The sequence below is a fragment of the Sparus aurata genome, chromosome 16 (assembly GCF_900880675.1).
Source record: "Sparus aurata chromosome 16, fSpaAur1.1, whole genome shotgun sequence".
NCBI lineage: Eukaryota > Metazoa > Chordata > Actinopteri > Spariformes > Sparidae > Sparus > Sparus aurata.
In genome coordinates, this window is record NC_044202.1 from 18597868 (window position 1) to 18624007 (window position 26140).

Sequence of the window (26140 nt, forward strand, 5' to 3'; positions counted from 1 at the left end):
GTCATTGTTAAACACCCAATATTGCAAATGAAAATCTGATGCGATTCAGACACAAATGTTAAATCTGTTAAAAGATTTTTCTGGATTTTGAACATCGTCAAATGTGGTTACTGTGACAGGCCTCCTGCTCATCTGTACTCATTTTAAGATTATTTGGGTGTTTTCGCCTATAGCCATTTTCCAACATGACTTTACAGTATGTGTAATACTGTACGTTAGCTATAAAAGTGCAGCATCTTCTCGAGCAGGCAACCAAATTATCAACAGATTTAGCCTTGAAATTCGATTACACGCCTTTTTTTTTTTTTGCCGATTCAATCTTCTCCAGAATATGAATAAAAGACATTGAGAATTAAACATTCATCACATTCATATGTCTCTATCTGTGTTTTGTGATCAGTTAACAAATAATTACTCCACATGCATGATCTACCAGTAATTCATTCCCATGTAACCATTTGTGATGTGCAGGCAGAACATGTTAGTGGTTAGCAAACTCAGCAGTGGGTTTAAGAGAGCGCAGGTGGCGTTTAGGTAGACCACAGGTTTTTAAGACAGTGCAAATTAGTGAGGACCACAAGCAACTCTAACTTGGCAAGCTTGGGCAGAGCAAAGTGCAGGGAAGGAGAGGCAGAGGAGAGATAAGGAAAAGGCCCATCACCATCAATAGATTCATGTGCAAAGAGAAACAGGCAAAGAGGAAAGAGATAAGAGTGGTGGGTCGTTCTTCAGTTCCCTGATGAGAGGCGCTGATCAGTCCCAGGCAGACGCTTCTTCAAATCAATGAAAATGGCAAAAAAAGCTGTCAGGCAAAGTAATCCTAACCTGGCTTTTAAATGTTTAAAAAGGCAACATATGTGCAGGAGTAAAGATCCCCTGATGGAAAACCTGCTTTGGCCATATGGTCCCCCAGCTGGAATTTAAAGTTCATCAAAGAGGGAAGCAGTTACATAAGCATCACCCATCTGAGACACGGAGAGAAGGTAACCTGACATTAGCTATCCTGTTTCACCGCATGCTTAAAAAACAGAGGCAGGGTTCACCTCAAAGGTCAAAGCAGGTTAGAGAGCCAGCAGGCTCGAGAGTGGAAGTTAATGACTTAAGCTGCGCTCCACCAACAGATTGTTGTGATAAATATGGCATATTTCAGTATGTAAACTGAACTAGAACAACAATGAAAACAAATCAGCCCACATGCTACAGTATAGTTTTATATCAAGCAGTAATTCCACACCCACAATAAAGACAATACAAAAGATCACTGACACGAACTGCAATTTTTAATAAAACGCTATTCAAAACTTACAAAAGGCAGATAAAGCAAAAACAGACACTTCTTCCCTGTAGTTTCTTAAATAATACTGTCATTCTGTCTCCTGTGATTTGTCATCTCTCCACAGCATGAGCTAATGGAAGGCCGTTTGACCTTTGTGTCCTAAAAGATTGGTTCAAAACACTAGCTTAGAAAGACCATTTATTACTGTCAACAAGCTGTACTTATAGGCTCTTTAGGTTGGTAATTGCAGAGTAAACTTAAACACAGGATATAAAAGTTTACTGAAGAGTGCATAGCTTTAAAACCAGCACAAATATTTGCCAGTAACAAGATATAAACATCCTTTTACCAACCGATGCAGCATTGTCAACTAAAGTGACTATAAAAATCTTTCTGAAGTATATGCATAGCTTTCAAGAGGCAACCTTTGGCAGAAGGTAATGTAACTAATCGATCACAAAAGTGTCATTTGAAAAGAAAAACATGGATACAAAAAGCACAGTCTCACTAACAAAAAATATGCTGTTTGTTTCACTTAGTAAGTTGTATTTTTATGACTAATCTTTGCGAATAAAATCAAAACAAGCAAATTAGCTGAAGTGATGTACGGCAAGTATTCTGAAGTATTAAATAATGGTACCAGAGAGCATTTCAACTGAAACATGATATAACTTAATAAGTATGTACAGAGGAGTCCATAAATGGCACACAAGGCCAAAGAGTCCTAAACCTGAACAAACCGTATCCTCTTGAGGCAGAGATGGGACTTCTAGTCAGAGACGAGGAGAGTTGTGGGCAGTGTTAGAGGGGTGATGATGTAATGTAGTAGTGAGTACTACAAAAGCAGGTTTGGTTGAGGAGTAGTAGTTGGTAGTAGTAGTAACACCAGGGAAGTATGGAGGTTGGGGGAGAGAGGAGTGTGAGAAAAAGCCCGCAGCTGCCAAAAAAACAGCTGGACGTTAAAAAATCAAAGGCACTGAGGAAGGACACAAGACAGGAACAGGAAGCCCCGGACAGGAAGCGCATCATCAGTGAGTCAATAGCTTAAGCCGCGTGATCCAACTGACCAGTAGTGAGCGTTCTGCCGTTGTGCGCTTGGAGGCGGGGGCTACTGGGGCCTTTCTCATGTCCTCCTGGTAGGGGATGGTGGCGCTGTTGTGGAGGTCTGAGTTGGAGTAGTAGCGGCTGCCCCTGATGTGGTCCACTCTGACGAGGTGGCGCTCCCCCGCAGGCCTGTAGGGTGGAGACACGGAGGGGACCTCCTCTGCGATGGTGGGGATCCTTTCATTGCTCAGGTATCTATACAGGAGGTCTTCACCTAAAGCACAGAGACAATGAGAATTTGATGAGAAGCTTATTAATACCAACAAAAGATGTTTCTATGAACATGGATATCATTAAAAAAAACATACATTTATTGATACCAGAACTTTTGAGACTTGTCCCATACGTCAAGTAAGAAATGAAGAAATAGCTTTCTCGATGAGAATATGATACCATTCATCTCTGTCTGTTCCAGGTGGAGTTGGAGCCAGCAGCCAGTAAGCTTAGCTTAACTTGGCATAAAGACTGGAAACAAGAGGAAACAGCGAGCCTGTCTCTGTCCACTGGTAACAAAATGCAGCTCCAAGTTTCTCCAAAGCTAACCAATTACTGAGTTCTATAAAGCGTACTAATTGTAACACTCACTACAGTAATTAAGACCTTATACCTTGCTAGACTTATCTCCACAAACCACAGTGTCAAACTCACAATTTGTGGTTTTCACAGGAGGTTGAGTGCAGGACTCTTTCTTGGCAGGGAGCAGTGACATCCTGGAGCTGCCCTGTCAACCTTCCTGTGCCTCATATAACCACTCAAAGCAATTTTTTATTCATTATTTTGTTGTATGATGCGAATTATATATCTCAATTTAAATGCTCATTTCAAATGAGAAGTAACATAAACGAATGAGCTTAAGAGGTGCTAATAGGTGGATATCGGTTTTGATGGATTCAGGATAGCTCTTTCAACTGTCTGCTAAGCTTATCTACCTGGCTGCAGGCTCCAGCTTCATATTAATTAAACAAGTTAAATAATGTATGCCATTTTGATTGAGGCACATTTTAAAACATGACCTTTCATCAGATCAATGGATGAATGGATGCAAATGTCAAGGGAAATTCCTAAAAAATAATCTTTCAAAGTTTTTGTAATTGGTTGCAAACGACAGTGGAGTGTGCTATGTTTATGTTTTCTAGCTTTGTTGCTCATGACCATGAGTATGTAAAAGTATCCTTGTACGACTCTGAAGATGTAATTTTTAGAGTGAGGTGTACGCAGGTAAGACAGGTGTTTCACAAGTTAGTGAAAACATGCTCATACACACCTTTCCTTCCCTGTGCCCATGGCTTAGCGTAGGGATCTACCAATCCAACACAGGTGTCCGCTGGCATTGAAAGGGGCCGGGGCTTCCCTGTAGACAAAAGCAAAATATTATTTAGCAAAACAAATTATTTCAAGACTCCCATTTTCAATCCATATATGTTAGTGGAAACTTTTATAAGACTCCCTGAATGACAAATTACTGACCACGCGAGGGCTTGTGCTCCCTCATCCTGGGCTGAATCACATTGGCCTCGATGGGACAGCCAACGCTTAATTTGTCATAATCTGCAATCGTGCAGCGTCTTCTGCTCTCCTGGTCCAGGTAGGAGTTTGGTGACTCAGAGCCCTTTGGTCTTTTAGTAATGCTGGAGAAGGTGTCTGCTCTTGACTCACTGTGTGGAGAAACAATGATCGATTACAACTTAAAATGCCACTTCACAATTTATAGTATACCACAATATGGGTTATTTGTAAGAAAAATGTAATTTTATTATAACTGCCGTGAAAAAAATCTGACAACACAACAAACTAAAATTCAGTCCAACATTTTTAACTGAACGTGACTACGCTCTGTCATCTCCTGGAGGTGGAGGATGAAACAGCTGTTGCGTAAGGACTATGGTGGGACTGGTAGGGGCAGAGTGGGCTGAAGACAAGCAGAACAGAATGTGCAGTAGGAGGCGTGGGTGGTCAAGCGGTCACGGGTGTGGAACACCATCATTATCCACCTGCCTCAAAGGCCTGGATAAGGAAATGTTGCATAGGTTGACACTCACTGCAGAGTGGCAGTTGGTCTTGCTTAAAGTGTTTTAGGATGTGTGTTTTATTCTCTAACTTTTAGAACTAAAAATCCTTTATAAATTACTGCGCTTGGCAGATGAAATGCAACAGCTCACCGTGGGGTGTATGGCATCGGTGGAGGCGGGGGGATATACAAGTCCAGGAGAGCCGGCTTCTCCTTTTTGGTTGATCCATTTGCTGAACCACAGGGGGACTGGGCTCTGATCAGGGAGGAATTGTTCTGAAAAATACAGCATCATTTAGTTTCAGACCAATTAAATAAAAAGAGAAAACTGAGTTTCTCTGTCATCCCAAATATGCCTCTTTTGTACTGTATGTATATAGGATATCAGTTTACCCTTGAAAACAAATGAAGTCATTGCTTGCCGTTTCTTCCAAATCCCAAATTAAGACCAAAAAAGACTTGCTGACAACAGGGAGGAGTTTACCACATGTGGTGAGACATGCAAGTGCTTCGCTGCATCTCCCTGAGTTTAAACCTTCTTGTTTTGAGGTATGGAAAAATTGCAATTGAACTCCAAAATAGCCAACTAGACATGTACTTAAAACTGTACTCATTTACCACAGTTATGTTTCCCAACACTCGTCAACACTGTGTCCTTGACTGAATGTACAACTCATACTTACCGCTGCTCTCATCAGACCTTAATGATATGTCTGATGATACAGTTGAAGTGGATGTGATGGATTAATGACAAACTTAACATCCGATTTGGGATCTCATGAATCATTCCCCCCCCATTTCCTCTTCCACATAGCTCCCATGTGTCCAAATTATACAGTATTACAAAGACAGTGTCAGTCAAACCTGGATCAGGGTGTTTGTTGTCTCTGTTTTGGCTTCTAGAGCCTTATTATCGCAGATAAACTGAGATGGCCAACTCTGATATGCCAGACTTCTTGTTAAAACAAGACGCCGTTGGACATGTTGACATGGGCCACCTTTGTGTTGAGAGGCTCTTTGTTGTTTTGAGTAACCCACTCTTATCTGATATCGTCTCGTCCTGTCTTCTCAGACTGTAAACCAGGCTACGCATGATAAGATAATGCCAGAGCTTTAAATTGGGTAGTCTCCGTTTACAAGAGGCTTATTGTCTCTGTTAAAGGGGACTCAGGTGCAGAGATGTGGTTAAGAGCTAAGTTAAGCCTAATGTGTTCACATGAGGGAGAACAAGAAATTAGATCACAGTCACATAACCTTGTTAGTTCAATATTTATCAGCTACCCCTGACCTTTCTTTGAACAATAGACGATTGGGGTGTTTTCTCTCTGTGAACCCGAATAACATGAATTATCCTAAGTGTCTTTGTCTTCTTTTTTTAATGGCAACATCTGGGCACTTTATTTTTTAATAAACCAGATACTCATCTAACCAGACTGCAACACTACAGGCTGGGAGCTTTGTCTCCTAGACTGAATGACATCATGAGACTTTGTTTGCTCCGACGCTGTGCTCTCAATGCTGTATTCAATTCAGCTGGCAGCATTTTCAGGGTGGCTCGGCGACACTTGTCTGAACTTGCCTCTTTGGAACCAACTCCCTAAAAAGCTGATAATTGGTTGACAGTGACTAGACGGCACAGGCTTTTGTTGATCTTCCATAATGAAAGGAGTAAGTGTGGGAGCTTGTGTGTGTGTACCTGTGGTACTGGGGGCTTCCAACGCATGTTCTTGAGCGGGGCGGGAGTGAAACCTGTGGTGCCTGTGGGCCTCTTCTTAAGGAGTAGAACAACACCTTTGGGGTCCTCCCTCAGTTTCATAACCAGGTTTTTCAGCTGCCAGCCAACCTGGTTGACAGGAAACACATATACTCCATTAATATTTATCGTGAGTACCAGATATGTGTATCAAGTATATGTTAACTTTATACTATGTACAGTCAATATATAGATATATGTGTAGGGATGAAAAAAACAACAACAGGTTCCTACCACTGTTTGCTGGTTAACCTGGATCACCTCATCACCAGCATGGATCTTCCTGGTCAGGTCTGCAGGTGACTAAAGAACAAACAAGTACAAAGTCAAAGCCTGATAAACCGCTTTCACCTGCTGCTGGCGCACACCTTCACAGCCTTATTGAAAACGAAGTGACTGGCAGTCTTGCATTTGAAATTCTCTGTTAAGTAAATATCAGAAGAACAAACAAGTATGAATCGTGAGAAAAAACAAACACTTGAATTGTTTTTCATGTCACACGGATGTCAAACGGGATTAACGAGTCATTATTGATGATGATTCAGGTCCTGATTCACAAATAAGCACCGGAGGCGTGAGGATCCGAGCGTGGCAGTGATGCTGGTGCATTAGTCACCAACTTGTTGTCTCAGTGTGGGGAAAAGGTAGGACTTGTTTTTGTGGAGGCTGTTTGTGATATTTACTGGTTTACTGGAGTGCAGAATCAAACAAACAAACAATTGCCTTTACGGATGAGCAGTTCTTGACTCCTTCAGATAAGTCAGTGTGCCCTCAGCAGAGGAGGAGGATGAAGAGGAGGATGAGAATGAGGTGTCTTTTCAATGGATATAATAAGCTTTTTGTTACGAGTGAGGCACAAAAATGTCTCGAAGACGATGTGATGGCCAACTCTTTCAATCTGAACTACAACCAGTCTCTCTCTCTTCATTTTAAATCAAGCGCTGAAAAGGGCTGAATGTATCATGTGGTCAGCATACTGACATACTTACATGCTCTGTGGTTCCTGTGATGACATGTAACCCATCATAGGTAGACTTGATGTACATCCCCTGCGGCAAAAAAACACCAAAACATTATTAATGGTTTCAGTCAAAATACAATACTCCCAGAGGGATGTGAGGGTCCCAATTTGACACACAGTGCATGCATTCCTGGCCTTCAAAGCCATAAGGAAGATGAAATAGAGGAAGACGATCTCCAAGCATTCCTTACCAGGCCCTCTCCTGGTTTGATATTGGTCAGCTGGACTTCTTCCAAGCAGGCCGACTGGCTCATCAGGGGGTCAGAGGTGGTTCTCACGGTCTGATCACAGATGTTGTTCAAAATCTTAGACTGCAGAGGAAAAGGCAAAATAACATACAGAAATTAATAAAGTGACAAGTAACACAAGAAACTTCTCAGTGTGATTTTGAGCAGTGCCTCTAATGATGTATTGAGAATTTAATTACCAGTGGAGATATTGTGTTTTACAGGTTGTAACGAGTCATGTTACGCAGCAACTTGTGACACAGAGATCGTAGCCCTAGTCAGCATTTACTCCCTGTGTACTTGCCTTTGTGTATGTTTAGGCTAGATCTGCTAAAAGGGAGCATTAGAGTGCTATTTACTGGACATACCAGTGCACACACAACACTGAGATTAGCGTTGTGTGCACCACCCCTACTTTCCGCTTTGTCCCTTTCTTGTTTTGGAACAAAAACTGCAATTTGTCTTCATTAGAGGGGTCGATCTCTGAAGCTTTATTTAAGCTTATGGAGAGAGATGACAAAGAAATGAGCGGGATAAAACAGAAAATGGTGTAAAATTAAATGTAGCACATCAAATAAAAAAATAAGCAGGGTGAGAAAAAGCTGGGAACAAAGATGAGAACAAAGACAAGAGGAGGGAAATGCAAAATAGTGTGAAACAAAGAAATGGACAAAGAGCTTTAACGTGAACTTCACTTGGGTTGTCTAAGAGAAAGACAGAATGCTAAGAGGAAGCCTAGTATTAGCCCAAGGGGTCTGGAGAGTGTCAGCAACAGGAAACACTGATTGATGGCCGGGGGCGTATTAGAGCCGCCTCCTCCGTTGGCAAGCCTATAGACCAGTCGGCTCCATTCAACCAGAAATCTGACCTTGCCCCTGAGAGCACGTCACACATTCTCTACGTAAAGTGAAATTCACCCAAATGATCAACCAGACCTTCTCCCCCTATATAAGAACCTTGGGTCTTATTTAGATTACATTACAGGAAACAAAGAAAGGAGATGCAGTAAACTTACAACTTCCAGGATCTTCTCCTCCATCTCGTAAACACTGCAGTCCTGTTAAACAGAAGACAGTGATGACAGATTAGACGGGTAAGCAAGTAAACAACAGGGAAGAGGCTATTCAATGGCTAGAGAGCAGAAAAAGTATAGGGATTTGGTGAATACGATATAATCAGCATTCCATATATAGAAATGAGAAAATGGAGAACAGCCACAAATAAACAGCTTTTAGATTCAAATTACCTCTCTGCCTAAATTCTCGGGAAGCTACAATTGCTGTGTGGTTTGGAAAACTACATTGGAACGTAAATACCATCCTAACAGTCATATAGAAACAATGTGAAGATAGGATGGTAGGGAATGATTGGGTAAAACATGCATTGATGTTCAGAAAGCACTCATCTAAATAGTACTTTGGTTTTCTGCGCACATTTGGATGCATCATTGCTTTCCACAGTCGAAAGTAGGTGGGTGGGCTGGTGGACACAGGGGATTCCAAACACAGAAGCTGTCATCTTGAGCATTTGGAGGCGAGAACCAACAATAAAATCTGCAAAGTCAGCTGAAAGACTGACCACGGTCCCCTCCAAGAGTCCCAACACAGCACTCATAGACTGCAGCTGGACACAACACAGCTGAGGCAACGGCCCCCCCTGACAACTGTGTTGTTGGTGGTGAAAGGGGCCTCTGGTTAGTGAGGGGGGTTCTTTCAGTGCATGTGCATGTGTGGTGGGAATGCCCCAAGGGAAGGCATCCATCAAAACACAGGTGAAATGCTTCTGTCAAAACTAGTCAGAACAGAAAATCTACTTCAACAGAGCCCTCACAAGCCACAAGCCTTTGTTAATGCAAAATAAAGGGGAAATTGGTGTTGTGGCCCTCACAGTATTAGTGACATGCATAGGCATGTGCCATGTACAAAGCTAGCTCTGTTGCTCTTTGTAAATCCATTGTGCAGACAGCGAATGGGGGGTCGAGCAAGTTTTTCCATATTTCCATAGCTTGCACATTCCTCTGGGCTAAAGGGGAGAGTTTGTTTTCAAATGCACTTGGCTTGTCATACTGTTGGTTTGTTTGCATTAACAAGACTTGTCTGGACCGTCTGTGTCTGTGAATGATGGCTTCACATCAAAACAGACGACATCCTGTGTTCCCTAAGTATTACTTTCAATGTACCTGACCCTAACCCTTGAAGGACTTGGTAAAGCCTTATATACATGTGACTTTGCCACATTCCCTTACTTGGAAGGGGGGGGGGGAGAGACAGGGACTGAAAAAACAGTAGAAACATTTAGAAGGGGAAAACGCTATCATAGTTTTTCATTTTATATACTGTGGTCCAAAAATGTTTCCATACAATGTATTTTCTGAAGTCTGCAAAGAACATATGGTGGTTTCAGAAGGAATTTGGCTACTCTCACATAAACATGTAGCTGCATATTTCTTTTAGAGACTGGCCAATGTTTGGATGACTACACTGGTGACTGTGCCAAGAGGGATGAGCTAAAAATACATATTTCGAAGTTTAGAGGTCATGAAACAAAACAGTATCATTATATGCCGCAGACATGGCTTGGCACATCTCCCAAGCTTTGACATTTATGGAACATTTTCCTTGTTTCATGGTCAAATCGTGAATAGCAGTTCGCAGATAATCCTTCTGAGATCTGTTCGTGATATCCAAATGAATCCCATATCTTTTGTCTAACTCATAGTCCCTTTAGTACACAGGAGCCAGATCATAACTAAGCACAGAGAGAGGCTGAGAGACAATTCCCCGTGTGTACTGATCCCTCACGTTATGGACCTGATCCCACAGCCGGTGTGGATCAGATGACTTTCTGTGTGCTGCTCTCTGGGCCTTTGATCCGCCACTGGAGCGGATATGCATGGTCGAGCAATGAAGTGGCCGAGGGTGCTGGCAATGTGCAGAAACCTGGAGTATAGCTCCCTTTACACTGGTGTGAATAAAGTCTGTGGACTACAAAACTTAAGACCTGGCCCTTTGACGTTGTGTTATTCATAACACATCTACTTGGCGTGGATATATTGGTTTTAAACTCAGTATTTGGCCTACATAATGGAATCTGTTTTTCTGTTAAAAACAGAAAGAAATACATTTTACATCTGATCCAACAATTCAGTGGGAAGCACAGATAAAAGACACAGGGGATGGATGAAAAGTGCAATCTTTTAAAGAGAATGACCTCCACATGTGATGGGTCACCCAAGATGGGTGATGCGTTCACAGTTTTATAGCCATGTCCCATTGTGTGTACACACACAGGCTTCATTCAGGCAGAACACATAAATTGTGTGATCTGAAAAGCTCTAATTCTTGGCTGAAGTTCATGAACAAGCTGGGCAAACCTCACACGGTCCTCCCCCATCATAAAACTAATCACTGTGGCAGTCTGTCTGTGCAGCCTATTTTATTAACCAGTGGCTCATACTCTGGCCTGCACAAAGCAAAGGGAGACTTATGGTCTGCAATTTGTGTGCAAGTTGAGACACTGTGTTTTCTGCAGTAATATATGTTGCCATGAGCCGATATTGAGGGCTTAACTGCATCCCTCCTCCAATCGCTGGGGGAAAGTCTTTGCAGTCTTACAAGGCTCTTTCAGCACCTATCAGGAGTTTATTCTACACCATAACCTCTCCACTCCATATGGCAGTGTGGGAAATGTATACCCCCACTTCTGCTGGATGACCATGACCGAGACATCCACAGTAAATCACCAGAGGTGCTGAAATCCCAGACTCTGGCAAGGAAATGGGCACTCTGGGAAAGGAATTTATTTTGATGCAATAACCCCTAAAAGTGACACCTGCAGTCTCGGCAGCCACTTTCAAGCGGCAGTGTAAAATGAGTTGCTTACAGGGCTTTTCTGTACACACAAGCTAATGGTTTTGGTACTGAAAGAAAAGGCAAATCACTGTGTACCTTTATTTTGATCAATTTATATATATATATATATATATATATATATATATATATATATATATATATATATATATATATATATATATATATATATATATATATATATATATATATATATATATATATATATATATATATATATATATATATATATATATATATATATATATAAATTGATCAAAATAAAGGTACACAGTGATTATATATATATAAAAATATATATTTTTATATATATATATATATATGTATATATATATATAAAAAAACCACTACTGCCTGTATGCAAGCGCCAGAAGGAAACCCAATTGTATCATGATGCAATGCTCGAGCAATTCTCTGCAGAAAGTTGTCAAATATTGAAGATGTATCCTGATGCTCTGTTTAAACCATCTATCTAACAGTTAGATGGACCGCCTCCTTATCCCTGGGTTAAACCTACACACAGGAAGCTCTTTCCGATGGCTTGGTCTCCCACTGCGAGCATCATGGAGAAGCAAAAACAGGAACCACATGGCTGAGAGAGAAGTGCAGCCTGGGGAATGTTGGCAGCCACCTTTTAAAGTGCGCCAGTGGAGTTTTATGAAACTGGAAACACAAAAGCGACGTTTACCATTAAAACGTCCCTGCACGAAGGAGGTCTCCTCATTAGCCAGCATGAGGAGGAAAAGATCCCAAGAAAAACATCGGTATTTGCAATAATGTGCTCAGACTGCTGGCTTCAGGCTTATGTCATGGCTGCCAGACCACATTTCCCATAACTCTCCTCTCCTACACTTTATCCTGCATGTCTGTGCCCTCTGGCTGGTATGTGCTCAGTGGAAAACACAGCTATTGTGTGTATGCGTTTCCCAGGGACTGGCTACACGTGTGTTGTTGAGCTAACTAGCGTGCAGACCTGTTGAACTGTGGTAGTGAGCTCCAGGCACAGCTGAATGATCTTGTTCTTGGTGGTTGTGAAGTCACTGATCCCTGTCAAAGGTGTCCTGTAAGCAGACAAAGAAGGAAAGGGAGAACATTAAGAACCAGCGATGGTCTGCAGAGCTGGGTTCAGATCTGGTTTATCCAATCAAACTCCATGACTGTATTATTTTAAGTTCAAAATATATGACAATAATATTTGATATTCAGCATCATGCACTAATAATGTTTAAAACAGAAACACCACTTTATTAGGCACACTTGTAAAATCTCATTTTTTTCCAATACAGCTCAGTTGCATTTAGACCTGCAACAATTGATTGATTAGTTGTCAACAATTACATTAATTAAGAAACTATTTTGATAAGCGATTTACCAGTTTAAGTAATAAAAAAAGACAAAAATCTCTGATTCCAGCTTTTTAAAAAGATGAATATTCTCTGATTTCTTTACTCATTTAGCTACCGCTACGGCTAACTGAGCTAACTAGTTAACTGTAGCTACAGTTAGTAGCGGTTACTCTGGTGATATGGTGTCACCACATTTTTGTTTGTGTATGAATTCAAGAAGAAACCAATTGTTACATATTGCCCTTTTAATATCTTTTGGTTGTGGAACAAATACCTTTGAGGACCTTACCCTGGGCCTTAATAACATTGACCAGACATTTTTCATTATTTTTCTGACATTTTTGGACCAGACAACTAATCAATTAATCAAGAAAGTAATCAGGTTCAGCTCTGGCTGCATTATACTGAAATTACAAAAATTAGGTAGGAAGAAAAATAGAAACACAATGAATATAATGCACTCCAGTAAACCAGATCTAACTGACTGCAGTAAAAGAAACAGATTAATTAAATCCTTGGAAAGTTTGCACAAAACCCAGCCATTATATACTTTATGAAGGATATGTGGCTGGATTGCATTGGACTGTATAGGCATATCTAATAAAGCATGTGGGAGCATATGTGATCTACTGATGTGAAGTCAGCTTTGACTTGTTAACGCTACTGTTTAATAGACTCAGTGACCCTTGCTCTGGTTACTGTGTTTGGGTGACCTGTCACAGACGGACTTTGTTGTAACTCAAGAATGTCACAACCAAACATATTCAAAATATGTGATTGTGGCTCATTAAATCAAATTATGCCTGAAGAAAAATCTTATTAAAGAAACTTTAAATTGATAGATAGTATTAACAAAACCACTTTGTCCAACAAAAATCTGAACTTAATGTGAACCTCACAGACGTAATTTAACATTTAGCACAGCACTTTTAAAAGCTGTTGGACTGCTCTCATCTCGACATCACAACTACCATTTATATCCTGACGTCACCTTACCAGCTTTAGCCAGACCTGCCACAAAAAGAGAAGCTTAATTTCAGCCTGCTAACACTTAATCCTGGCAACCTGCTTAATATGCTGTGCTTTTATGGTGTAATGCGTTTGGGAGCAGGAGCAGGTCATATTAATACAAATATCATTATACCCATTTATTCACAAGGTTGCGCTTTTAGAAAAAAAAAATCCTCCTTTTAAAGATACAGAGACCAACTAAAATCTAAAGCATCTATACATGTGCAGCTAGTTTGAGCAGTGTTTTATTGCAGCCCATCTGAAATCTGATTTAATTCAGAGCGCACAGGTAGGTGGTTATAAAATTGTTCTTGCCTGTCGAGCCAAGCCAGGAGGCTCTTTGCAGCACCAATCAGCTCCACCACAGAGGTGAGGAAGTCATTGGGTGGCTTGCGTGAGGTGCTGCCATCATACGCTGGGCTTTTCCTGCGGTCGGATGTTGCCATGTGCAGACTGTTGGTGGCAGCTCTCATCCTCACCACCAGATTCTTCAAGTTGTCCGTCTCTACCCCATAGTTCTGAAACAATAAATCAATGCAAAACTAGGTGAAATGATTGAGGTAGGAATTATATAGTCAATCAAACTTAAGATCAAAGCAAAAAAAAACTCCAACTCCTCCAGACCTGGGAGGTACTTTTCTCATTTTGTACAACAAGGGAGTCTTACTCCCAATAAAACATGTTGTTTCCCGTACAATGAGGGGCTGTAATCATTTCTTTGAAAGAAATAATTTATGTGCACTTGTCTGTGAGGACAGATCGGGCATGAAATATACCCTCCAGTCTTCAGGTTTGCTCCAAGACATGCAGGGGAGGGTGTGCACGTGCCATCACCTGATTCCTATCAAGTAGAGCAAAGTTTGCATTCTTGAGCCTGGGTTGTTTCCTGCTTTTGCATTCCTCGAATTTATAGGTTATTCACAAGCACAAAAGTGGCTGAGCTCTGTGCCTTCAAGGGTCATCAAGTACAGTACCATAGAATGGCTGTGGACTAAACTACTGCAGGGCACTCACTCACTTGCAGCAGCATGCACATTTGTTTCTTTAAGAGTAAAGCATTTATCTGACACTTAGCATGACAACATGTCAAATATTTCTAAAGAGCTTGCTTTTTGCCAATGTTTTGACTGAATTAATAGGTGTGGAATAATGTTTTGGTTAAAGGTAAGCAGAGGATGGGTAGCCCAGCTCCTTTTGAAAATACCAGTTTACATGGTGTTGCATCGCTGCCAGCAATGCTGCTGTAATGTGTGAGTGCCAGTAGCTAAATATGCTTTGCAAGGAGCAAAACGGCACGTGTTTGGAAAACAATGAAGGAGATCTGCAAGTGGTTAGTTTCTACTTTTATTCCACTGCCTCTCTCCAACATGAGGAAATCGTTCCACTTGTGTCAATACGGAATGATTCACTGGTATGATTGAGCTAGTCAAACAGTAGCTGAACATGGCTTTACTCATGGTACACTTGGCATGGTATGGCTTGTTGAAACATCATCAAAGATAAGTAAACATACTAAGGGAACATAAGGAATAAAGGAAAGAAAATATTTGATGTTTTGGTTTCTCATTCAGTCACTCACACAGTGAAAGTAGCACAAAGACAGTGGGAGCCTTTAACAGATCAAACGTCTCTCCTGGCTTTTTCATTAGCAGGCTAATCACACAGTCACAGCAGTTCTTACTGGCCCACAGATGTCCAGCAAACGTTTGTCCCACACTGCCAGCTGAGCTAAAAGCCAAGTCTGAGTGAAATCTGTGGTTCCAATCAAATACAATTTACATTTACATTATTTCAGTGTCTTTTTATAGACATTCAGTTAATCTAGAGTCAAGATGCTAGAAGCTTTTTGGTGTTGGCTCGAGTTGGGGCTCTTTGAAGTATATACTATACACTGGTATATGTGTCGTCGGGAGAAATGGAGAACGGCTATCACAACACAGCTCTTCCTGCCCTCACCACAGGCGTTACATGGATGTGACTTGACTTTAAAGAAAAGATACAAATGCCTGTAAGCTACAGAGAGTGTGTTGCTATGATGTGCAATCTAAGGTTAAGTGTAACATTATACCTTGGGACAGATTCAGCCCTAGGTGATGGTAAAATACATTTAAAGCAGCTCTGCAGCTCATGACGAGGCCAGATAATCTGTCATATACTGTATGTTCAATCACTGCTGGAGAGAGCTAATGTGTGTGTGAATATCATGCTGCGCTGGGAGGGTCACTAGGGTCTGAGAATAAATAAAGAAGCGTTGGGTTTCAACACTGACTCTGCAGAAGACATCATGGCTCAGTAGAATTAATTGAAATGTTCTTTCTTTGTCCCTAGACAGCAATTTGTTCTTGATAGCTTTTGGGTGGAAGAGAAGCACAAGTATGAATGTTTCCGAAAGGGCAGTGGGGGTTGTATGTTAGGCAATCATTCATTTGGATTCAGGTTTGAAACTGCCAACAGGACAGCTCTGGTCCCTGATATATTAAAAAGTACAATTATAAGGGCCACATTTGGAGTATGTGCCATAAAACTTTTGAAATTCAAGAGCAAAGCCAAAGAGCAAAGTGTCTCTGAGATGAATGAGACTGCTTCAACAGGAAGTGCCTGACCTAACAGTAAACAAAAAAAGAGAAAGTCGGAGGGGGGAGTGTGTGTGGATTTCGGGTACTGGTGGCCTGTGATCCTGTCGGTAGCAGTGACCTTGCCACAGTTAAAGCTAATTGAATCGGGGGCCTCACTTCCTCCCATGGGGCCACTGGAAGGCCAAGGTCTCATTCTTATTAAGGAAACCCCTATCGGACAAAAAACATTAAGCTGAACTGCTTCAGTCAGAGGTCAACGGTTGCTGAGAGTTCAGCATTCCTGGTCTTAATCGCCTTATTAAACCCTTACTAATTTAAATAAGAGTGTATATAACCACACACAGACATGGTATTTGAAACTACCCGTACATTTTGATAGGGGAATGAAGTTCATGTGCAAAGAAAAGGGTTCACTTAAAATAACGAAACCATGCTGAGGAAGCACTTTGGAAGCATAATTTATGATGCTGCTCGTGAGGAAAATGAGTTCAGATTCACTGCCTTGATGTCAGCATTCTAGGGGTGAACAAAAATCTGCGCCTGATTACTGTGATAGTTAAAGAAGTTATGGACCACATGATGTACCATATGGTTTATATAGTCTATGATGAGTAAATCTTTCAAAACAAAAAAGGTGTGGTAGGTGCCAAGTGCTTCCAGGTGTCCACTTTCAGATCATGCAATACCACCACCAACAAATGCCCTACTTTAGGCCACCTTTGTTGGTTTACACTGAACCAAACGATGGCTAAATAATGCTGTTTCAGTGTGTGATCGTTCCGCAAGCAAAATAATCTAGTGTGACATTATACATACATGTCAAGCAACCTTGCTAACAATGGTATAACACAGCAATAACAATCATTATCCCCGCTGTCATAGGCAACTGTCACTACCTCCTTTGCCAGCTCAGAGGCAGAAAAACAGGTGCCTTTGCACCTCATATACAGGATGGCAAGGCAGAATAAAGGTGCAACAAGGAGAGAAGATGAATCAATGTAGCTGGTGCACTTTCTGGTTTGACCTGGGTCATCAAAAGTTATTCCCAGCATAGGTGTAGACTGTATATCATACTAGCTCAGTGTGCTGAGGTGACAAATCACATCTTTTTGAGCCATAAAATCTGTTGATCCAAACCCATTCCAATTTCAGTTTTAAGATCAGCATGGTTACAAGATGCACACTCATGTAGGTGAGTGGAAATTGAACTTTTAAGTTTCTTCAGGGTAAAAATACCTTGCTCCAAACGACTGATGTACAGCATTTTAAGAGAGCATAAAGACAGAAATGCTGACACTAATCAAAATGCAGGGAGCCCAATCTGGGACTTTTATGGCACAGGAAGTGATAAAACTCCAAATCGATCCCATCTGCTGGAAAACCTGCTTCTCTTTCAGTTGGAGCATGGAAGCTTTTCATCGCTCTTTACGTGCTCAAGAGTTGAAGGCAAAGCTATATATGTTGGCAATTCTTCTGGGAGCTGTGATGATGGACAGAGGTGCAGCTGGTTTGCTCCCAGAGTGACTAATAAGAGCCAAACATGGGGATCTATAAGTTAGCAGGATGGCTCAGGTGAGTAGATGGCTGCAGCAAGTAAGAATAATCTGCCTAGGATCTCCGTTTATGAAAACAGAGACCAAAATAATATAGCTTGGGTTTTTATGTATTTTCTATATGAAGGAGACTGAGTGAAAAGAGATGTCATCTTATCTTTCAAACAGATAAAACTGTCATTCATTGCAACATGATTACCATAACTGCTTCTAATAAACTCACACAGCTTCAAACTACCAAATTGAGCTCCCTCCGACCTCATCTTTCATCTTCTCAGAGTGACACTGCTGTTCCCCAGTGTCCTCAGGCCGCTTCATGTGATGTGGTGCCTGCACACCCCGCTGAGCTGTGTGGGAAATGATGAGCCTTTCTGCTTCGCTGCTTCCTTTAGCTGCCCAACCATAAACTACAGGCTGAGTTTTTTGTGAATGCAGACCCTGAGAGCAAGGGACGAGGGGGGCAGTGACCAAAGGAGAGCCCATGGTTTGTTACAAATCCTTTCTGGAGATTCAGCCACATACCTTAAGTATGCTATTCTCATTGTGCTATGATATTCCTGATACAGTATTTGAATTAGCAACACACATTTGCAGCAGAGATCTACTGACCAGAGCGCAGAGTAGATCGACAGCCTCCAGCACTAGCTCCTGGTGTCCAATCCTGGCCACTCCGAGCTCCTCCAGGTCTTGATGTGTGATCTTCAATAACTGCTCCCCACTGATCTTTTCCCGCTCAAAGTTGCTCACATATTGCTGCAGGCTGTCATCTAAACCTGGAGATGAAAAAGGCAAATACAGAGACTCATTAGACAAACAGAGTATGGATCAGTCTGCTGCTGTTCAACTGTCATTTCCAAGAGCTGTTTGACCCCAGTATAAAAAATATATAGTGCCCACTTAAGCTTAACTACTGTACCTTATAGTGTGTGTGTGTGTGTGTGTGTGTGTGTGTGTGTGTGTGTGTGTGTCAGCACGCATTGCAGATAAGGAACAGGTGTGACAGCTATCTTTGCCATACAAACACACTATAAACAGTAACGGTTGAGACCTCTATAAGTCTGCTGAGCTAGTTAAACAATGGACTGCTATATGTGTGAGATCATAAGTGTGTGTGTGTGTGTGTGTGTGTGTGTGTGTGTGTGTGTGCGTTTTAATAAACGTGCCAGTGTCAGGGAAGACCAACAACAACTGAGATGGACCGTTGCTCAACCAACTGCTGTGGTTATTGAACACACAAGGGTGTGTTCACATGAATATACTGTGTACTGTAGTGGACTGACTGCAACAGGCTCTTCTCATGATGTAGTTGTATACAGTATGTCGGCATAAAAAAACTCAGTCATTCCCTCCCAATGCAGGCAATGTGTCCCCTCAGTGGATCTTCAAGTAGTGTTGAGACAACTTAGTGAAGAACAAGTCTTTGTGTATGTACGTGTCTAGTTGTGTGTCTAGAAGTAAACACCATCTTTCTCCCCATCAAAGAGCGCACAGAGAGGGGGCAGCTGCAGATACATGGCCCTGTGCCCTACTCTTCTGAAAGACCCGTCAGCTGAAAGACACACTCACATTGTACCACACACACACTTGCACACAAATAATATTCTTCAGCATGAGACAGGATTTGGCAGATACATTATCAGTTTGACATTCAAGTCACAAAAAGCGTTACTTTTCTTTAGGAACACGTAACTCAACAGAAGATAACTACTTCCATATCAAATGTAAGGCATGAAGTTATGGACCCAATGGGGGTGTGCTATGAACGCTGAGCCAATTTTGTGAATGGCACCTCATATCTTCATGCCTCTGCGACACTCAGTCTGCACATGTGTTGCAGAGAGTATGCATAGCCGTATGAAGTGTGTGTATTGTGGTGGTGAACGGCTGACCAAACAAGTTCACCATGCATCTGTCAGTATCTGTATACCGTCTCATGTTATACAAAACATCTTGTTATGTTACAAATTTTATTTTGCAGATCAAAACTTTTAATGCAATTAACTTAAAATTGGAATACCTAATGATAATAATACAGCACAAATAATAAATTAAATATTGAAAAATATTCTGTTTTTGATGTCCCAAACAAAAAAAGGAGAGAACCACAGTTGGTGGGTTGTTTTGGTAGACATCTTCAGGTGTGGTTTCATCCGACATGTTTGAACACCTACACAGTTCATAATTAAAATTAGCTACCTTTATGGGGGGTAAATACAAACTGTCCTCTTGTTGCTTATTTACTTATGAATATTTAATGTTATAGAAAATGTTTTAAGATTAGTTTCAGAGGCGAAGTTATCATGCAAGATTAGCGCAAAACACTTTCATGTATATGGATACAGCTACTTCAGAGTAATACATATTTCATCAGACTTTGAGGACTTTTCGGAAGGCTTTCACTTTGAGGCGGGAGTGGACATGCTATGTTCACAGACGTTTCTCAGCTAACCTGAAATGCTTCAGCTGTATTTGATAAAAGCTGGTGCTTGGGGATCAAACTGATATTGCAATGGATGAACAGACTAACAAAGCTAAAAAAAAAAAAGGGAACAGGAGTCAAGTTACTTGCTTCCTGATTCCTTGACATACTGGTTTTGCAGCCCTTTGAGGTACATTTATTATATAAATTGAAATCACAATCACACTATACGACAGTGCATGATGCATTGTGCAGCCCTTGGGCCCACACTACCTACAGAGGACTCCCTCCAATGCCATTAAAATTCCATTAAGGCATCAAAGTTCACTTATGAAAGCTTTTTCAATCCTCAAGTCATCTCCCCTGAATCAAAGGGAAATTCCATCATAACTTGTTAACCATTAGCCTTCACACAAGTCAAGTCCAGTTAGCTTCATTTGATTTTTCTCATTGCCTGGCATGCTAATTCCGCAGCAAGACTTCAGAGAATTTTAAGCTTAACCCCTGACTGGCCATCAGTCTGCGAGGGAATCCACTTCACATTGTAGAGACTTACAGGGACTGAGCATTGGCCTGAACCCACAACAGCACAAACACAAACACTGGGCCAGTCCCTTAATGCCATCAGATGAAAAGAAAGAGTTGGGTCTACAGGGGGTGAAGTTTCTCCTTCCTGCTGTGTTAAAAAGGCATTTCCTCTGGAATGGTGCCACCCTCCCCACCAACCAGAAGAAAGGGCACCAGGGAAACCTGGTTCAGCTTACAATTAGAGTTGCTGAGGCTTAAATAGTTTGTTGTTTTAGCCTGGTTGTTGTAAAACCACACAATATCATAGAGAAAGAGTAGATATAGGAAAGCGACCTTAAAAGACATACTTGGAGGAATGATTCTGCATCCACTAATTGATGAATGAAGAGCTTATCCTCTCCCCAAGTCTATTTTCACTTCCAGAGTGTTCTTCTCACCACATATCCGAATGCTCACTGACCATAAAAGTCAGACTTCAGATAGTTTAGAAATCCCAGGTCACACCAGGGTCCGAAACTGATCTGCATTAGCTTCGACTTCTAAGTGTTTTATGTGAGACTTACCATTTCACGGCCCAAGCGATTGCCATGCACTTTTACCTCTATTCTCAGAGAAAATGTATTACTCTCCCACAGAATGCAGGGGCCCATAAGAAAGCTACAACAGCAATCTCTCCCTCCGGACTCAACCATTGACACCTTTTGAATAAACAGGGGTGTCCTTACAGTGGGGCTTATAAAACATTTATTGGGCCTCGATCAATGGCTGCTGGGATGTATGAGACTATCAATTTTCATTAAAGCTAGAGTAACCAGTAAAGGCGATAGAGTGTCACGTTATTGTGAATTGAGGGAGGGGGGAGGCACAAGGGACAGCTGTGTGAATGCTTTTCAAAAGCCTGTGCAGGATGAAACGCTTTGGCGTTTTATGGCCTCTGTGAACCACTTGGCAAATGTCCTCAAACCAGAGCAAGTGGGTGTAGCTGTGTGGAAGAGGACCAGACACATAGCAGCCCCCAAAGTTCATTGTGATTATAAGTTTGAATGGATTCAAACTGGACTGAATATCAATCATCAAATCAAACTAATAATGCTACTCATGAAAGCCTTGTGAAAAATTGCAATAAAACACAATAAACCACAATAAACCATCTATCTCTATAGAGTTTATCTACAAATAAAGATGACACTAAACTGACAGTTTCTTGTACGTTATTTTTTTTTTTGGGGGGGGGGGGGGGGGGTTCACACAATTGCAAAAAGGACCAAATAAACAGCAAACTTGTTCTATTTAAATAGATAAAAATATGATAATCGATTAAGCTCACATGTCAAGCGAATGCCAACTTTTTATCTTATTCCAGTTAATGGGAATACACAAAAACAAGAGTCATTAAAACACTAACTTTCAATCTCACTAAATTAAAAAAACTGTATTAAAAATTGGCTGACAATGGCACTGTATCAGACAAACTGCTGCAATCTAAAGCAATTAATTTGGTTCTAGTACCAGTTTTCACACACAGAGAGACCTTCCCTGTATGAGGGAGAAGAAGGAATCTGAAGGAAATCTGTGACCAATAAACAAACACAGAATAGGAGGTAACTGGAAATGCCAGACTGTGTGTCACAGTATTGCACCTGCTGTTCACTGTGGGGTCCTTGAACCACCCACCATCTTCCACTGAGTAATCGCTGATGTGTAGAACAGGTTATCAACACAACAGTTTCAGTGTAGAGCTGCATATTTGTACAAACACACGCAGGCATATTTCTGGGCAGCTTGGAAAGCGAGAACCCAAGATATTCCAGTCTGGTTGCAACAAGTGGAACTGGACCCAGTTGGAAGCCTTGATGCTCTGCAGCCTACTTAAAGGCTGTGTACGCACACATTTTTGGCAATGTAAACAACAGAACCCTTCGGCTTGCAAATGGCAGGGCTATTCTTGTCATATTCTCAGCATTTCCCATCCGTTGAGAAGCACAAAAACAGCAGATTGTGTTTAATATGGCCAAGTACATTAGTAATTTGCTTTTTCAGGGTCAGTACCAGTAACTGATATTTGGAACAGATATTAATTTGCAGTAAAAATTAAAATCTAAGTGTCAAAATGAAGAATAACCAGTGATGGAAGTACTGTTCTTTTACTAGTGCATTTTTCACTACATTTTGGGGCACATACTACACTTTTCACTTTCACTACATTTAACTTTTCGCAGATTCAGATTATTAATAGAGTTTATCGACAATCAGACACAAAACACAAAGATTTGAGTGATTAAGAAAATGCTGAATATCAGATCTGATAGCAGGCAAGGCTGACAGTCGTTCAATATCTTGAACGTGATAGCTCAGGGCCCACTGCGTGTGTGTGTGTGTGGGGGGGGGACCAGGTCTATACATGACATGTCTTAAGAAAAAAAGCTGATCAGTTTTGATCAACAATGCTTTCAATGCAGCTCTTGGTCGCCAACTTTTCGTTCTCAGGGGTTTGATTACACCAGAAAAGAGCGAACGGTCTTTCACCTCCTACAGAAAGAACGAAACAAGCTCCCTCCTCCTCCACCTCCCCCATCTTTCAACCCCTCCCTGTGCTCCCAGTGGGAGCCCTAGCCACCATGTAACACACACATACAAACAGAGACACACACAAACATTCACAAAACACAAACCAATATCCCCACTGGGGTGGCCGGTGGGAATGCTACTGGGTGTAGAATAGCAAAGCCACTGTATCTCTGCTGTCTTTATTTATCAGCCCGGCCTCTGAACCTGCAGGGAATGGGCAGGAATTTGACTCATTGTTCTCCGCTGAGCAGCTCCATTGTGGGAATTCACAGCACTCGGGCACAATGGTCTCTGGCTGGACCAGGCCATGCTGTAATTAGAAAGAAAGAAAAAGCTCCTCTCGGCGACTGCTAAGCTATCCTAATGCATGACTTCACAGCAGCACAACAACAAAGCCTGTACACACACACTGGGCTGGCTCTTCCAATGGGAACTGGGGATAGGAGTTACACAATGGTGCTCTACATCTCCCCATTGAGCATGTTGTGTCCTCATCTGAGAACAGTAAAGAACGTTCAGCTTTCTAGGGGACTCTTCACTCCTGAAAAACTGATAGTAGGTCAAAGATCTGCCTTATTGTGCCATGTTCAAGATACTCACATGTGTTTCTTAGATATTCCTACAAGAAAGTGTACTGGATATAAGTTTGGATACTGAGAATCAATATCACATTAGGTGAGTCCTATGCACAGGCTACTTTGTCCCATAGACAGCATTTTCATGTTTTCAATCTCTCTTTGACAATCAAACTATGACCCTTTGCGACCCGTGTTTTAATCGTATCACTGCTTCCTCCAGCCAACAAAGAGTGTTTCACTTCATGTACCTTAATCTTAAACACAGACAACTACAAAATGGCAGTTACACGTCCCCAGTGGGCTTTCTAAGTGAGAAAAAGCAGCTGAGGCTGGTCAGTCCACAGGCAGACAAAAGCAGCTCTGTCTCTCACGGGGTGATGGACGATGACTGATGACAGAAGAGGGGGTTAAAGTTCACGGGGCTGTTGTGGTTGAAGCACATCAGCAACTACAAACGCCAGCCGCTGGGCTCAGTTAATCTACACCTCTAGCAGCACACAACCTCAGTCACATTGCTGGTACTTTGCAAGATTTCCGAGTTTGAGGTTCCATGGGGGGACGGTCCAGTCAGTACTGACTGGAGAGAGGTAAGAGGTGATGTCTGGCGGCGTTGCAGGTCAGAGCGCAATTGCCTGTGAGGGTTATTTTGGCTGTTGTATGACTTGATACATGATGGCTTCTGGTCACAAGTAGATCAGAGGATGGAGCAAGTGAAACACTACCAAAAGAGATGACGCAGACTGCTGCTCATTTGTAAGTGTCTTCGCAAGCCTGCAGCAACCAAAACAGGTGCTACTTAAGCTAAGGGTGTGGGGAAAAAAACTGAAAAACTGGTTGTCTGGGTCACTGAGTTTGCAGCTGATACATATTGTAGTTTTCTCTTGTTGGATGTACTTCACATTCACCTAACACCAAACATAGGCCAGTAATCTTTATTCAGAACTATTTTCTAGTTCAGTTAATCATGCAGTTATTTTGTTTCAGTAAGTTGCTCATATATCAGTGCCAAAAACAGAGACAACTTATATACAGATAGTGAGAAACCTGGTTAGCAAATTCTAAAATGATCAAAGCTGCTGACCTTTGTAAGAATGTTCACCTTCCTCTGGATTTCCATTTTTAGTTTGCACGCACTTTTTTTTCCACAGAGGACATTATAAATGGTCATAGCACTGAAAGTGCAGGTGTGATAAATACGATTCAAGCTTAAGTCCAATATATGGGGAAAATATGCTTATTTTTACCAGTCTTTGCACTGCATAAACGTCTCATTTAAATATGAGACAGAAGGTAATAAGCATATTTCCCAAAAATGTCAAACTATTCATTTAATAATGGCTCTGTTTTATTCAGGTGATTCATTATTCTAAATTAAGTCATGATTTGAGTAAGTACCATTCATAGATTAGTTAACAGCAGTAGTAGTGCATGTAATGTAGTTGTAACTCATGTACCTCATGTCAAAGACAGAGAGATTTTTGATTTATTCATGAGTACATCAGTAAGGTGACACTCAAGAACAGGTTTGTAAACAGCTTATCATTCCTGTGTCAGGAATAGTAAGAGTATGTACTATACCGGTGCCTGTGTGTTTGACAGGGACAGGAGCAGGGGTTGGAGCAAAAACCTCTCTGGCCAACATAAACAACCATCACTCTCCAGCCAGTCGGTCGCCCAGCCACGCTGCAGCTCGTTACCACTAGCATAAACACCCACTAAAGAAAGCAACAAAGACCTCAAAAATGTCTCAAAAGTCCCCCTCCTCCATCTCCTCTCAGCCCTGTTCCTGCTTCTCCACCCACCACAATCTTTCCTCTTTCCTGGCCCCTCCAATTGCCATATTGTTGTGGTTCTGTCTGTTGACAAGTATCCCAAGATAGTCACAAGTCTTTGTGTCTTGAAAGTTCAACAAACAATAGAGACTGTCACTTTTGGAATTCGGGAATGGTCTGATGTTTCCCAGTTTTAATAACAATAGGTGTTAGAAAGCAATAAAGAAAGCAATAAGGACACTGTCTCTGTGTGGCCCAAGAGACACTCCTGAAGATGGGATGTTGCATAACAGTCTGCACTATTTATGTGTCAACAGGACTTCTAAAGCATTCACTTTGCTACAACCTATACATCATTTCCCTGAGACCAAACTATAATTAAGGGACGCCATTCGTTGCGATGAGACACAGATGAAGGGAAAGAGGCAAAAAAGTAGGGAAACGAAAGGGAGAGAGAGAAGAAAGACAAGGAAAGACGAAAAAGAAAATTACAACTTTGAAGAAGTGACATCCTCTGTCAAATTTAACTCT

The 26140-nt window shown here is 41.5% G+C and overlaps 1 protein-coding gene across 1 annotated transcript in view; it reads right to left on the minus strand.

The window, feature by feature from the left end:
- Positions 1-1258: 1258 nt before the first annotated feature.
- cnksr3 (cnksr family member 3) overlaps positions 1259-26140 on the minus strand; it is a 33267-nt gene continuing 8385 nt past the window's right edge. The window contains exons 2-13 of the mRNA XM_030391540.1: positions 18354-18517; positions 13931-14133; positions 12232-12319; positions 8405-8446; positions 7354-7473; positions 7131-7190; positions 6376-6444; positions 6085-6231; positions 4540-4664; positions 3848-4035; positions 3645-3731; positions 1259-2594 (exon numbers count right to left, since the gene is read on the minus strand). Coding sequence (XP_030247400.1) covers positions 2305-2594; positions 3645-3731; positions 3848-4035; positions 4540-4664; positions 6085-6231; positions 6376-6444; positions 7131-7190; positions 7354-7473; positions 8405-8446; positions 12232-12319; positions 13931-14133; positions 18354-18517 — 1583 coding nt within the window. The 3' untranslated portion in view covers positions 1259-2304. The remainder of the gene's footprint in view (positions 2595-3644; positions 3732-3847; positions 4036-4539; positions 4665-6084; positions 6232-6375; positions 6445-7130; positions 7191-7353; positions 7474-8404; positions 8447-12231; positions 12320-13930; positions 14134-18353; positions 18518-26140) is intronic.